This window comes from Gavialis gangeticus, unplaced genomic scaffold (genome assembly GCF_001723915.1).
Source record: "Gavialis gangeticus isolate Ggan-Ray unplaced genomic scaffold, GavGan_comp1, whole genome shotgun sequence".
Taxonomy (NCBI): domain Eukaryota; kingdom Metazoa; phylum Chordata; order Crocodylia; family Gavialidae; genus Gavialis; species Gavialis gangeticus.
In genome coordinates, this window is record NW_017728998.1 from 14540602 (window position 1) to 14556013 (window position 15412).

A 15412-nucleotide genomic window follows, 5' to 3' on the forward strand; every position below is an offset into this window, starting at 1 on the left:
GGTCATTTAATATTCTATGATGATCACAATCGGCATGACATAGAGGATAAAATCCACATGCGAGTTCACTGCATCAACATCAGAGTGGGAAATGAATGCCGAGGTAGTATGTGTGGGCTTTGATTTTTTTTTTTTTTTTTACAAAAGGGGATTTGACTGTCTCTGCATCGCTTCCAACAATATATGGTAACAAATTATGTGAGCGGCAAAGAAAATTCATGTACATTCATTGGCTTTGCATAAAGCTATCTGCCTTTGAAATGCAATGACACAAACTGTAAGTGTGGGTATGTTTTAATGCCACCCACTCACTGTGTCATTGTTGCAATCAACAGGACTTTCATTCACGAAACAATAGTAAAATATACAACGGAAAGCATTATACATTGCGAATAAGAGATCTGCTTTGATATCAGGGAGGAGAATTGCATCCTTATTAAAAAAAAATGACTGGTTGTTTTTGTGCTGCTCTGCAACTCACGGAGAACAGAGCTATTGAGCGCCCGTCTTGGACATATTAAAGAGGATCTTTCATGATTCTCAATTTAGGAATGTTATATGTGGCATAATGAGGATCTGATCTAAAAAATCCTTAGTTGCACAGCACTGCCAGGGGTGAGGAAACTCTAGTCAAAGAGACTGTGTCTGTGCCAAAGCCTGGATTTGTACAGGCTTCTTTTTCCAGGTATCTAATTAGGCAAGGTACTTACCATCTATTACACTTGGATGCCATTGTCACACTGAGCAGACAGACTTCAGGCAAGGTCCGCAAGAATGGGAGGAGAAATTAGACTTTTGAAGGTTATTACATTTCCCTTCCAAATGCAAAGACGAAAAGCTGCAGCCTTTTTTCATGTGGTTCACTTCACTGTGATAATTTTGGTAATGTGGGGAGGAAGGAGTAGGTGTGTTGCAATGCTAATGAGCACATTTACAAGTCCCTGCCAGAAACTGAATGCTTCAGCTTGCCTTTATTAGCCATTTTGGAAGATGTCTTAGTTGCAATTGCACAAAAGCAATTGTCAGTGCTTTTATAATTTCTCATTTAGAATACTATGACATTATTTGGAGAAGGACTAGTTCTGCAGCACACAAGCCTATATCAGTATTGTATAATAGAGCAGCTAGACTCATTTCGCAGTGTGATTACAAAACCCATCACTGTGAATTATACAGCAAGCTAAATTGGTTTCCACCTTCTGCAAAGCCAGAATCTTATCTTGCACAAATAGTGTACAAATGTAGAAATAATATGAGTTCAACTTATCTGAACGATAGACTACAGAAAGCTTCCACTGTTCTCTCCATCAATGCTGTGTCTGCTGCTAATGACACCTTCTACATTCTGAAAGCAAACTCTAATAATGGTGAATACTCTTGCTTTTTTCCTTCTACAAAGCTTCAATTTACCAGGACATTCTGCCCACTGCTGAAAAACTCTCCAAATCTGAAAATTAATTAATTTCCTTAAGTAACCTCTCTTCATTTTTTGGGAATCAAAACCACTTGTGAGCGCATCTGCTTTTGCATACTTTCCATAAATTGAAGATGCCCATTAATGCTTCTGATATATTTTCTGGATCATTTTTACATACATGGCCAGTATTTTATTGAGCAGTTATTAACCCGGATTGTTCACAGTAGGCGGGCTTCCCTCTGTATATTTTTGTGGTCTTTTCAATTTATGCATTCTAATTTCCAAGCAGGGTTTAATCTGTTTATGCCTACATTGCAACGGACCAAGCTGAGTGCGGGAGTTTTTAATGTAAATGTATAAATAAAATAGTATGGAGAAAGAGATCTTGATGAGCTGAGCTATGCTGACCCATCTCTTTGGCCAGCAACAGTATAGCTGCTCTTGAGAAGGCTAGAGGGACTGGCTATCAGAGATGGGTAAGAGAGATATAAGCTAGGTTAGTTGAGAACTGATGTAAGCTAGGTCAGTTGAGAGGGTTGCCAACCCTCCTGGATTGGCCGTGAGTCTACCAGAATCGGCATCAATCTCCTTGTGACTATTGAAAGCAATCTGGGAGATGGATATTGTGAATAGGTTGAACACTACAGTACAATTAATGACATTACGTCATGCTAGGGGAAAAAATTCTCCCGGAATAGTTTCAGTCATCGTTGGCAACCCTAGTTGAGAAGTCTGGTTGTTTACAGCTGGTGGGGGAAAGAACAAGACTGTGGATTGAACACACAAGAATAGGTAAGTTTTGAGGGAGCTTCCTGAAAGGGATGACTACGTGTGGGTGACCAGAGATGGCTGCAAGTGACTTGTTAGGGTCATTATGCTCTGCAGGTTGACAGCTAGACGGTGCTTCTTAATGAACCTGCTTCTTTAACCTTGCACGTGAAAACTTGGAAGGTATGAATCTGCTTGGAAAAATAAAAACCAGCCCAAACCTCCATTAAGATGTTTGATGGATGGCAGCATCTGCTACTTGTTATGGAAATTAAAGGCATCTTTTTGGCTCCTGGTAATGCAGCTTGCAGTTGGACAAATCTGAGGCATTCTTCCTATGCCTCCAACAAACTGAGAATTGGATCACAGTAAACACTGTACTTTCATACATATGAAAAGCAACCTAAATTGTCTGTATGTTCTGCAACGTATCCATCCATCCCTGTGAGAAGCAAGGGGTTTTTCTTTTTGGCATCTAAAAGCTGTGCAAAGAACTGATTTTCTAATTCACTAGCACATCTGGGGGGAAAAATGCTTATTGAAACTAAAACAAAAATGTTTCAAATCGTTTAGTGAAATGAAAAAAAAAAGTTTAAACTAAATGTTTCAGTTGACCCCAAATTACCCATTGTCCTTTAATTATGATTTCCCTTCACATTTTTAAAACAATTGAAGATAATTTTAATGAAAATTAACTTTGAATTAAATCAAATATGCATTTTGAGAATTGTAAAATGAAATATAAATGTATGGGTCATCCTCTCCCCCCTCCCGTTACAGAGAATTCAGGAAAATGAACACATATGTCTACAGTGAATTACATTTTCAGTAAGAACAGATTTCAGCTGCATCTTTTCTTCCATCTTTTCTCAGTGCCTATAGAGGCAGTGCTGTTTGCTATATTGTGTGACACACTTGGAGTTTAAAATGCTGTCCTGATGTTACGTGACTTTCTCTAGTGAACAGAGACTGTTGACTTGAAAGGCAGATATTAAAGCTTTTTATTTTTACCCCTGCAGGTCCCACAGTATTTCCAGATGTATTCATGAAATAAAGACATGCATGATTCCAGGTGAAGAATTTATGATTATTTTTATTATCTCCAAGTGTGTGCACTTTCCTTGACTTTGATTAAAGGCTAAAGCATTTATCTAAGATAAGCATCTCCCAACTTGCACTGACTTTAAAGGACAGAGATGATTAAGACCTTTACAGTCAGGTACGAAGTGCTAGGGGCTATAGTTAGTAAGCAAGCTGTACAAAGGTTCACTTTATAACACTTCCATACTGAATAGGTTCAACCTGAGATACAGTTTCTGGCCTAGGCATCGAGTTGACAACTTCTCGTCTCCCTTGTTCTTTCGTGTTTGGGATGCTTTATGTAAATATCTCAGCTGAATGTAAGCTGCTCAGCGGGGTAGAGAAGGAAAGGCTGAGTCTGCAGTAGCCGGGCTTTAGGTCATTAAGGGCTTTTAAGGGATTTGGAGAATTTACCTTTGTAATTTGCAAATGTTATTAATTCTAATGCAACCCATTTTACTTTTTTGCTTAAATTGAGCCACGGCCAAATAAACCTTGTAAAGAAGGACAATTACTACTCCCTGTGATTAGAAAGAACATTTGGATAAAATGTCTAAATCCAGCTGCATATTGTGGGATGCAACGATTTTAATCCCAAGGATTATAACTATCAGCATCGCGCATACATCATACAATACCGTTGTCACCCAAAACAATTTCACACTGAACCAGTTTCATCTCTGCATAAGGAGCAAATATTGAAAATGGAGTGATTAACATATAAGATCCTAAACCACAAAAACAAAAAACTCCAAACCCCATGGTTCTATAAATTATCCATTCAAATTATTCCAAATCGATGTGTGCAAACTTCTTTTTGCCACAGATACAGTCAGATATGAACAGAAAAATGCATGCTATCATGAGTAGACCCAACAGTTTCATTGCTTTTTTTCTCTTCCCACTGTGGATATTAGTGCTGAAAGGCTATATGAATGCACAGTTTAAAGCTGTACCTACCCGTAGTGGTTACCTTATCTTTTTGACTGACAACGATAAGATTTCTGTCATGCTTTGCCTCTCCTACAGTGCCCATGATGGATTTTTTTTTTTAAATCTTATTACTGGATGCACTGTCGTGGTCTCAGATGGAACTTTCAATCAAAAAGGCAATCAGAAGGTTATACAATCGTGCTTTTTCCTACAAAGGAGCCTTGCAAAGCTGTGCGGTGAATAATATAACTCATAGTCAGGAGATCCTTGCCTTAAATCTGTATGCGGCTGTAAACAATAATCTGATCCATATCTTACAGCACCCTGCCTTGCTCCGCAGAGTGTGGTCTAGACTAGAGCTTGGTTCAATCTGTTGGCAATCAGGCCTTCGCTCTTCTGCCCCTGTACTGTTTCCCATTACAATGCAGAATGCCCTTTCACTTTGGGAAAGTGATTAATAGAGCCTTCACAAGAACACATCTGACTGTTATTGAAATCTGTTACAAAATGTGTTCAGTTTCATTTGAAACCCTGGTGAATGCAGCTTTTCTATCTTTAGATGACTTCACTGTTTAGCTTATATTATTACTGAGCAGGCTGTGTAAAGTTATTCAGAGATGGGACTTGTGAATGCAGCCTAATTTAAATAAACTGGAGACTTCATTAATTTCATTTAAACCTTTACAATGGATGTAGAAGCAGTGTGAGCATATTAGTTATCTGCAGACTGCAGTTATTAAAGCCAGCTGTAGCATAGCTAAAGCTAATGTCAATATTTCCATTTTGAAAGGCAGACAAAGTTGAGGGTGATGCGTTTAGCTCTTTTTTGTTTTAAAATAAACTTAATGGGAAAGCCTGAGACAATCATTTTTATTTATTAGAAATCTTTTAAAAAGGTTGAGAGGTTAATTTGCAGCATGACACACAGAGAATTAGGCGTATCTATAAGTTCTCTTGTGGTTACAAGCAACTGCATGTCTAATTCGCCATGCACTGCTAAAAATTGCCTCCAAAACCTCTCCTTTGGTGTTTGGACCACATCCACTACTGTTAAACTGGGTATGTACCAACCAATAGCAAGCTAGTTAATTGATTAATATATGACTTTGCAGAACCTGCAGCTGTCAGCAGTTTATAAAGAGCCTTTCAGATATTCACAGCTATTCGTCTCAATGGGGTGCAGGTAAAACTGAAAGAAACAGTGGTAACAAGAAAGGTATTTATAAAAATATATTTCACAAAGTAGGAAACAATACAGGAGTTTCTCTGAATACAATACATGGAGTAAATAAACAAACAATAATATAGCATCAAAACAAAGTAGAAAATTAAAATGATTTGCATGTAATACTTAGTTTTATTATACAATTGCTACTTCTAAATGGCAAGTTTGCATTACAAATTGAATATGCTTGCAGCTTCTAGTGCTGTTCTTTCTCTGTGTGCAAGAGCCCTGGTGCATCACCATGAATAGTATATAAAAGAAATGCTAATAACGTAAGCAGTAAAATTATGTACACACTGGTTCCTGCTCTAATACAGTGGAGAACTATAAGCATGTTTTTACTGTACTGTGTAATGTGTGAATTTCTAAAAGTCTATAGTTTAAATATTCACATGAACCAGTTTACTTCCAGCTGTTTGTGCTTGTATTAAAAACACCAGGTACTAGATTTATGAAGAAAATATAAAACTGTCAAAAGTTTTCTCTGGGAAAGTTTTATTCCTGCCAGCATTCACTTAAAACTCAACTACTGCAAATGGATAGGTTACGGCTTTAACCTGCAACAAATTGTAATTTTCTTTTCAAAACGTACATTTATTAAACATTCATTATATATAGAAAAAAACTCTAAAGATTTATTAATGGATATAATTTAGTTTTCTTTATAATCTTACTCTATAGATTATCAACCTTAATAAATAAAAGCAGTAATGGACATCAATAAAATATTTATTTCAAGGATTAAACAAATAAATTCAATCTTTAGCAATAAAATCAGCAACCATTTCCTATAAGTCAGTCCATCCCCTTTCACAGTTTTCTTTTTCTTTTCCTTTTTTCTTTTTAGAAGACGAAGCGGAGAACAGGAGTGATCCTTCTTCTAGAAAACAATCCTTTTTTTAAGGTGGGCTTTGTTTCCCAATCCTTGAACCTCTGCACATTAGTAGGATTTATTACCGCAGCACTGGAATGGATTAAGAACATGTGAATATTTTAAGGCTTGACACAATATTTAAAGATGATATTCAGTCTGTGGTTATGTGGCCAACAATTACTGTATGTACAATGTATGGTCGCTGACAGTAGAAACCAGCAGGGATTTACAATGCTATTACTATTCAGCATTGCTAAGAAGACCAACTATTGCTTTTAACATTTTTGTGGTGGGATCTTTGTTGGCAATGCGAAACAAACCATTAGTTTTACACATACGGGCAGGAGATACTGTTCAACAGCAAAATCCCCGCAGGTCCATTATCTAGAAAAGCACCTTTTCCTTTTTATTCCTTTCATTTCACTGAAGATTATCAAAGATCCAAATCTCCATCTTCAGAGTGGTCAAGTGAATATCAAATATCCAAAGACTTCTAGACACTCCACATACTTTACTTTACACTCCACAAGACTTATACCTCCTAACATATACTTTTTTTTTTTTTTTTGGTTCAACATTACAATGTAGTTGATTTTATAGATGACTGGCGCTAAACTTGCCTCTAAAACAAAAAGCCACATTAGTTGTAACTAACAGCTGTGGCTCTAGAATATTACATGATCATTAAGTCAAGAGTGAAAAAGTTTGTAATCCACTGTCAAGTTTCTTTGTCACTTTCTCCAACTGAGTAAAGTTCTCCAAGTCTTTTAAAGCGGGGACCCCATTCACTGAGGTAGTCAAAATTCTGGTCTGAGTCTGATGTAGAGGACTCCAAAGAGCTAAGGGAACCAGCCACTGAGCCTCTGCCTTCATAGCCATAAATCTGGATAGAGTCATACGGTGGAGCTGTGGGATCATTATCAGCTTCGTGAAGCCTTACATTAATAAATTCATCAACATCAACACCATTAGGAACAGGTGCAAGCCCCTGCCTGGGCATAAATTGAAGATCAGGCTTAATGTCCTTACGGGGCAAAAATCCATTAATTCCATCTGGATTTTGCAAAGTTGCAATGTCAAATGCTTCTGTATCCTCTTCGCCACCTCCTTCATCGTCATAACGGATTATGTTTTCCCTCACATCTTCATCATCTTTGATAATCAGAGGCTCATTTTTATGTCTTCTTAATGTTACAAACAGCACCACAATGACTGCAAAGAAAGCATCGCAAGTTGATTAACTAAGAAAGCATCTAATCAAAGCAACTTCAAGCCAAACACTTTTGTAGAGCGATGGAGATTTTTTTCCTACATGAGTAATGAAGCCATGAGAAGAGCAGAAAAACCTACGAGTGCAACTACACTCTGCTTCAGTCATAAAAATGTGATCAAAAGCTAAAGCAAGGAGCATGCCCTTCTTCTGTTAACGTCCCCACATTTAGAAAATGTTGGCCCTAATTTTCAAAATGAATGTGCATAATTGTGAACCCATTTCTAAGCTGAAGTCTGTAGTTAGGTACCCAAAACCAGAGGCATCCAAACTTACACAGAACTTAGGAAATACAGCCTTAACCTTAGCCATAGGCAGAAATGGTTATCTTTTGCTGCCTGTTGCTACAGCCTCATGCAGTAAGAGACTAAAACTCTAAGAAAAGAGAGAGGCAAAGGTCCTAGATCACATCAATTTCAGAATTATGGGGACGTGCACTAAGGAGTGTAAATTGGTTACTCTTTGTTGTTTTTGCAGCGTATTGCTAAAATTTCAGTTTACTGAGGTATTACAAAGCAGAGCTCTAAGACAGAGAAGTGCGATTCTTTGTTCACTGTTCTCTCTCTTGCTTTCCTGATGTTGTATACTAATTTTATATGCTTTATTCAAATATACAGCACTGCTTATCTTGTAAAACTGCAATATCCCTTAAGCCACTGCAATCGGGAATAAACTCATGCAAGTCTCAGAAGAAAGAACATATAACAAATAATCCATTTTCCAGCATCCACAGTACATTTCTCAGTTCCCCTTACTGCTCAGAACCCCTAAAGCCTGATGGGATTTAGTGAATTTGGTTTCATAATCCAACCTTTTTATTATGCAGTTGCTATGTAAGGCTCTTGGGTGGGGTAGGGACTTTGCTTTATATTGCTTTTTGTTCTGCGCCTAGCACCACAGAGCTCTGGTTCTGACTGGGGTCATTGGGCATGCTTTTATATACAATGTGTATATTAATATCTTTTCCACATAGCATTACCTTCACCATTTGACTTCCTTATTTCTATGCATTTATGAACCAGAAAAATTTTGAACAGCAGACCATAAAATGAATACGTACCTAGCAGCAAAATGATGCATGCTAATATGGCAATTAAGGCTCCCATACTGAGTCCAATTGGAAGTACATAAGCTTCAACATTACAGGACTGGACAACACCATCACTGCTGCAACCACAGACCCGAATGGTGAGGGTGCTGGTGCTGCTCATGGGAGGATTTCCACTATCACTTATAATGATTGGTAAAAGATATACTTCTTGCTTCTGACGGCTGAATCCGCTATGCTTTGCCAAAATGCTGAGAGTATTATCTGGAAAAATGAAAATTTAAATAGTTGCATCATTTCAAAAGAGCTGCTGAAAACAAAACTTTTTTTCTAGTTCATAAATCCCCTCCGTAAAAACATACATCCTTTGTCATACCCCTAACCCGACCCCTCCACCGAGTATATAACCAGGCACCAAACTTCTCGCACACAGTCGTAAGAACTAAGTTAATGAAGACAGTGGATGGAAAAGTTCTATTTAAAACAATCCCACCTGTTATTGTCTTATTTAATAAAGTACACCCATGAATTAAAACAAAATGTTCCCTGGATTATAAATACAACATAGTATTGTACCTGCAATAAAAGAAGCAATTTTTTTTGTTAATGTAGCAATTAGTGAACAGAAGAAAACAAACAGAAGAGTGAGTTGGAAGCTGTGGGCCTCAATTCAGAAGTAATGAACATTTATTCATGTTCATTACATTGGAAGAAGTCAGACCTCGTTTCTTATGAAAACAGCAGGACAAAAGTGATCTCAGAACATAACTGCTCTAACTTTTGCAGTCTTGTGCACATGCTTAATTTTACACATAAGAGTAATGCCGTTAACTTCAATGGAATTTCATATATAAAGTTACTTATACCAGCACATGATTTCGGTCACTGACAGCACATCTCATGTTTTGCAAAAGAACTCACGAAGTAGCTACAAAAAGAGTGTGCATGGAAAAGCTGAGAGAAGGAAAGGATGGATTTACCACAAAAACACTCTGAACGCTCTACTTCAAACTTGGTTCTGGTTGATTGCTTCAACAGACTTCCTATAGACTACTATCAGAGATCAGTTCTGACTAACGGTAGGCTATTTCTTCCTTTCTGAGCTACATAGCAATGAAATGGCTACAAAGGCCAAACTGTTAAGGGATCGTGTATGGTCACTGGGGCTGAGGGGACATAGGCCATCAAATGTGATGCTAACCACATCATTTCCATGTTGGATATAAATACTGGCCTGTCCTAACCAGACTAGCTCAATGGGAAGCTAATCCTGGGACAACTTCTGAACTAGAATCAGACTTGCTGCTGTCTCTCCCTCTCTCACAGTCAAAACTCACTCTCTCTCAGATTTCAGCAAATGAACCCCATAAAAATTATCAAGATAGAGCTCCTGCAGTACTTACATTTACTGTTGCATATATTATATTTTAAGTATAGACAATGGTGTAAAAACTAGAATGTGGTGAATGCTGATTTTCTCTTTGTAGTTGTACATCAAAAATGATTCAGATTCTCAGAGAAAATGATTGAATCCTCACAAAACGTATGAGATTTTCTATTGCTATTAGGTAACCATAGATTCCAGACATTGAACAGCCTATCCCTTTTAGATATAAATGATTCTGAATATGCCACAATGTTCAAGTTCCAGCTATGGTGCGAAATCACTTAAAATATGCAAGACACTTTGATTTATGTAAGACTTAATAATTTTTCTTATTTTAAACTGTTTTATTCAGAGGAAGAAAAATGAATTCATTGTTATGAGTTATGTCCCAGTAGAGTTTGTTGATATTACCCTGCTTTGTATGTTCTTTCATAAAAATAATATGACAGATTAATAAAATGATTTCCTCAGATTTCTTAGGCCTCCAGCATAGGGGTGTTTATATATCTTCCTGAGAAACCTAATAAAAGTGATGGACAATGGAAAGCTAGACTTGTGCATCACATTTGGGTCTGAGAGGTAGATTGTAGCTCTTTTCATTAGTCTCTTTTCTCCTGCATTTCCAAAGTAAATGTTCTTCAAATACCAAGAAAAATCGGTCTCCTGGTATTCTGTGTTATGAAATGAAACTGACACAATTACTAAATGCCTTTTTATGAAAGAAATGAAATTGAAGAGGGAGGGTCATGTGGTTCACATGGAGAGAAAAAAAACCCCCTGAAAAGATGGGGGATGTTCATATGATAGACAGAATTAAATCTCAGATCCTGAAAGGAAACTCAAAAATCATTCAGTGCAACTCAGGAGATATTTGAGGGGTTTATATATGTTCCTATGATCCTGTCGTCAGTCAAGTCCCTGCTGCACTTTAGAAATATCGTAAGACTATTCTTTTTGGATTGACTGTTTATTGCCCCCATTGCAGTCATCATTATAGGGGTAACAATCGTGTCTGGTATAAGCATTCAAGAAAGTGCACCCCAAAGAGAATTCAATCTACAAAACACTAAACAAGCAGGCATAAAGACACAGTGGATAGGGGGAAAAGGAAGAAAAAACCAACAGAGTGATTAGTTAATTTCTGACAACTTTTAACAACAGTACTTTGTTCTGGTTTTCTTCATTACGTATGCTTATGTATGATATACCTCCATCAAATAGAGAAACAGATAAATGTAATTGGGTAAGGGTAGCTACAAAATATACATAGGCATAGACAACCCAAAATATCTTACAGGCATAGTGTAATGGGGAATGATTTGTAGTAGGGTTTGAGTGTTGCTGCAGCTGTCATGGTCTAGGATGTGAACAACAGGCAAAGGTTTTTTGTGATCTCTTTTATTGGCCCAATTGTATAGCTGGGAGAGCTGCTGGACAAATTTTCAGGTATCTAGTGCCTTTCCTAAGGGTCATCTTATACACTCTGTTGTTGATTTGCTCATCAGAAAGTTTCCTCTTCCAACTTTAAAAAGAAAAGTGCCGTGATAAAATTATACGTTGCGTTGTCTTTTCTCAAGTTATGTGTATATTTTTACTTAAATTTTTGCCAGAAATAATCTTGCCCTGTACCATAGGGTGCATTCACCAAGACTTTTTTTTCATTTAGGTACTTTTAGTCAGATTTTTCAATATATTCTTGTTGTTTTTAAATGACTGCCATTTAAAAATTATCTGAGAAGCTGCAATCACTGTCCCTGTCTTTCAGGCCCCCAAAGGAAAAAAAATGCTCTAATCCTACAATGAAAAAACACTTGGGTAAAGCCCCTACTGACTGAAGTCAAAGGAACCCTTCAAGGTTCTCAGTGCAACCTCAGGGATTCATACTGTTTTGTCTTATTCACTGCTTTCCTCTTACTTTTTCTTTTTCATTCTGTCATTCTTTATGATTAAAAAACACTAAAAAAAAATTAGTAGAAATGTGGGACTCCAGCCATGGTACTTTCTGAGCTCCTTTACTGTCCTCGTGATAATGGATCCATATTTTGGAAACATACAATGACTTCTTGTATTGCAGTGTTCCACCCTCACAGATGTCACTGTAAGTGCCCCTTCCACACTTATCCTAGCACTGCCCTCCTTATTGTGCAATAAGCCTTCCCAGCCCCATCCATGCACCTCAGCCCTGGCCTCCACTTTCCCATCCGCAGGCTGTTTGTGGATGAAAAGAAATTGCTGTTTTTGTGAGTGGGTTCTGTTTCTTTCCATTTCTGACACAGCACTTGTGGCTGTTCTCTTTTATCTAATGCAGGGGCCAGCAATTATTTTGGGGGCGCGAGCCACTTACTGAGTTTTGGCAAGCCATTGATAGCTGCATGGCAGGCAGCCAGAGCAGATAAATATTAATTTTCTAAATTTTTTAGGGACCTCATGGTTCAGATAGAAAGGCCTGGCAGGCCACATCCAGCTTGCGGGCCACATTTTGCCCACCCCTGATCTAATGAGAAGATTGTGTAGAATGTGCAGGCACAGATGAATCATGAACAAAAAAGGTCAAAAAAAGGTCTCTTTACTCTGCCCAATACCCACAACAAGCTTCATTAATGGCTGTTGCTCTTGCTTTGCACTTTCCCTATAACCTACTTCAAACAAAAACATGAATGTAGAAGCTATAGCCCCTAGGGGACCCTATTCAAAATTTCCATAAAAGAGAGAATCCAGTAACTCACTTGGCAACTGTTGATCCTTTGGATGATGGTGTACACGCAAGAGGTCTATGTGACTAGCACACCAAGACCTTCAGTGTGTACATCTAGGCAAGAGTATGAAAGACTGGAGGTTTGCCTAGACCTACCATCCTTCCTTTAGATGACAGAGACAGAGTCCAAAGGCCAGACTGAGTCCAGACATACAGTGCCTTGATGGCTGTAGCTTCTGCCACAGAGCAACAGATTAGAGCTGCTGCTGCTGACTGCCTAATGCCTCCGTAAGGGCATGCTTCTGCACAGTGATGTCCCTTAGCCTTTCATAAAGCTTCCTCTTCCAATTCATTATGTCGTGGTTTGTCTTTTCTGAAGTTACATATATATTTCTACTTAAATGTGTTTCTGCATTTGATTGTTCCATCTTAAGTGTGCTACTTTGCACTTGTCCTTATTGAAATAAATCAGCTGAAACACATTTATCAAGGCTATTCTAAATCCTAATATTGTCCACCAAAGCATCTGCCATCCCACCCTACTTGATGGACTCACTTGGTGGACACAAAAAGCCTTTTAACACTGAAGCCTGTAGGGACTCCTCTTGTTTCAAGATGTACATAGCTGTAGGCAGCATAACATGGGTGGGAGGAGAATAAAGTCTGCAGAGAGGAGCAGAAAGAGGGACCAGAATAGAAAAAGAAATGGATAAAGATGTAGAAGGCAGGAGGTGGACATGGTTGGGATATACGGACTGTGTAAAAGCAAAGCATGAGGGTGGCTGAACTGAATAAAGGAGATGGAAAAAAGTGACTGGGGGGAAATAAGACAGAGGAGAGCAAAGATAGACTGGCACGGTTACCACGTGCCTCAACAAATGAGAGCATATGCAAAGTTAATAAGATACTGCTCACAGTTAATAACAATCAACATTTGGTAACCTGGAAGGGAAGAGACAGGTGTAACCAAGCTCTGTGAGACAGGGAATGTTATTCAGTATGCAGCTATATGTATAACTGCTGATGTCACGAAGCAGTGTGGAATAGCAGATGCTTTGGAGGAAGAGATTAGGATTTAGAATGGCCATGATAAAGGAGTTGCAGCTGAGTAACTTCAATAAGGATAAGTGCAAAGTACTATGCTCAGGATGCAACAATCAAATGCAGAAATAAAATCTAAGTAGAAATATATACATAACTTCAGAAAATACAAACCACAATGATTTTATTAACATAGTTTTCTTTTTACAATTGGAAGAGGAAGCTTTTGTGACTGGCTAGGCTGCAGTACTATGGAAATGACGTGGGACTGTTAACTAAATATGAGCCAATACTCTAGAGTGACATTACACGTTAGGACCCCCTCCCCTCCATGTACCATACCAAGGGCATGTAAAACACAAGTGTCCCCACAATAAAGCTTGCCCTCTGAGCATCTCAAAGTTATTCCACTTCACGCAAGGGTTAATTCTGGGCTGTGCTACCTAGCTCACATTAGGTTAATTTCAGCCTGATCAATGAAAGTAAAATGAGTAATTTACAGTCCTCCAGCAGCCCAAGATGCACTGCTCTCAGCTCCTCCACCCTACCCAGAGCAGGAGTAGAGCCCAGGTGAGCTCTTGGCAACACCCTTGCCTACCAGCCCTCTTGTGGCAAGTCAGAGCTGTGCAGAGAAGAAATGGCAGTAACCTTAATGTGCAAAGGCCTACAGAACACTTTAACTTTAACACCACTTAGCATTCCACATATTTAGTATGGAGGAAGTGCAACATGAATAATTAAAAAAAAAGCTACTAGAACATTGCAACGTATTAACAGGAGGATTGTATGTAAGCCTTGGGAACGTATTCTTCCACTCTGTTCGGCACTGGTGAGGCTTCACCTGGAGTACTGTGACAGTTTTGGGTACCACACTTCAAGGAAGACATAAACACGCTAGAAAAAACAGTGACACAAAAATGATCACAGTGCTAGAAAACATGACATGAGAGGAAAGGACTATTTTGTTTGGAGAAAGAAGACTGAAGGTAGATTTGATAACCGGTTTTAAATGCAAAAAAGGGTTGTTACAAAGAAGATGGTGATTAACTGGTCCCTCTGTTCACAAAGGACAGGAAAAGAAGTGATGGCTTAAATTACAACAAGGGACATTTAGCCTGGATCTGCAGTCCTTTAGGTTTCTGCAGACATTTAGGATGGAGATCAGGAACAACTTCCTACCTCTGAAAGTGGGGAAATACTGGAACAGATTAACCCAAGGAGATTGTGGAGTCTATTTTTAAGGGCAGGTTAGATAAACATTTGTCTAGGATGTTTAGACAGGCATGTTCCTGCCTTTTGGAAGGGCCTGAACAAAATGACCTCTGGAGGTTACTTCTAGGCCTATTTTTCTATCATTCTAGGATGCTTAGTACAATACAAGGCCAATACAGCTACGCTGTGATGTAAATGTAACGTAAGAGTCAAATAACAAGAAGGAAGAGAACGCAGGTATTGAAGAATACTAATAAGCTAAATGAAAAGGAGCTTTCACCTTGTGGGTGGCATGATGGAGGGAAAACAAGGGTGGGGCTTACTCCAGCTGCCTGGGAAATGTGTGACAATCTTAACTCTCATCACCACAACAAAAACAGAGAATGAATCAAGGGAATCATTTTGCTAATGGATGCAAACTGCTCAATTTTGCTGCAGGGACTGTTGTTCCTTTTTTTTTTT

At 38.4% G+C, this 15412-nt stretch overlaps 1 protein-coding gene across 5 annotated transcripts in view; it reads right to left on the reverse strand.

Moving 5' to 3' along the window:
• Positions 1-5413: 5413 nt before the first annotated feature.
• CDH8 (cadherin 8) overlaps positions 5414-15412 on the reverse strand; it is a 251091-nt gene continuing 241092 nt past the window's right edge. For 3 of the 5 annotated variants that reach the window (XM_019505526.1, XM_019505528.1, XM_019505527.1), the window contains 2 exons: positions 8628-8879; positions 5414-7509 (listed from right to left, as the gene is read on the reverse strand). In XM_019505526.1, coding sequence (XP_019361071.1) covers positions 7016-7509; positions 8628-8879 — 746 coding nt within the window. In that variant the 3' untranslated portion in view covers positions 5414-7015. The remainder of the gene's footprint in view (positions 7510-8627; positions 8880-15412) is intronic. The other 2 variants (XM_019505530.1, XM_019505529.1) reach the window with 2 other exon arrangements.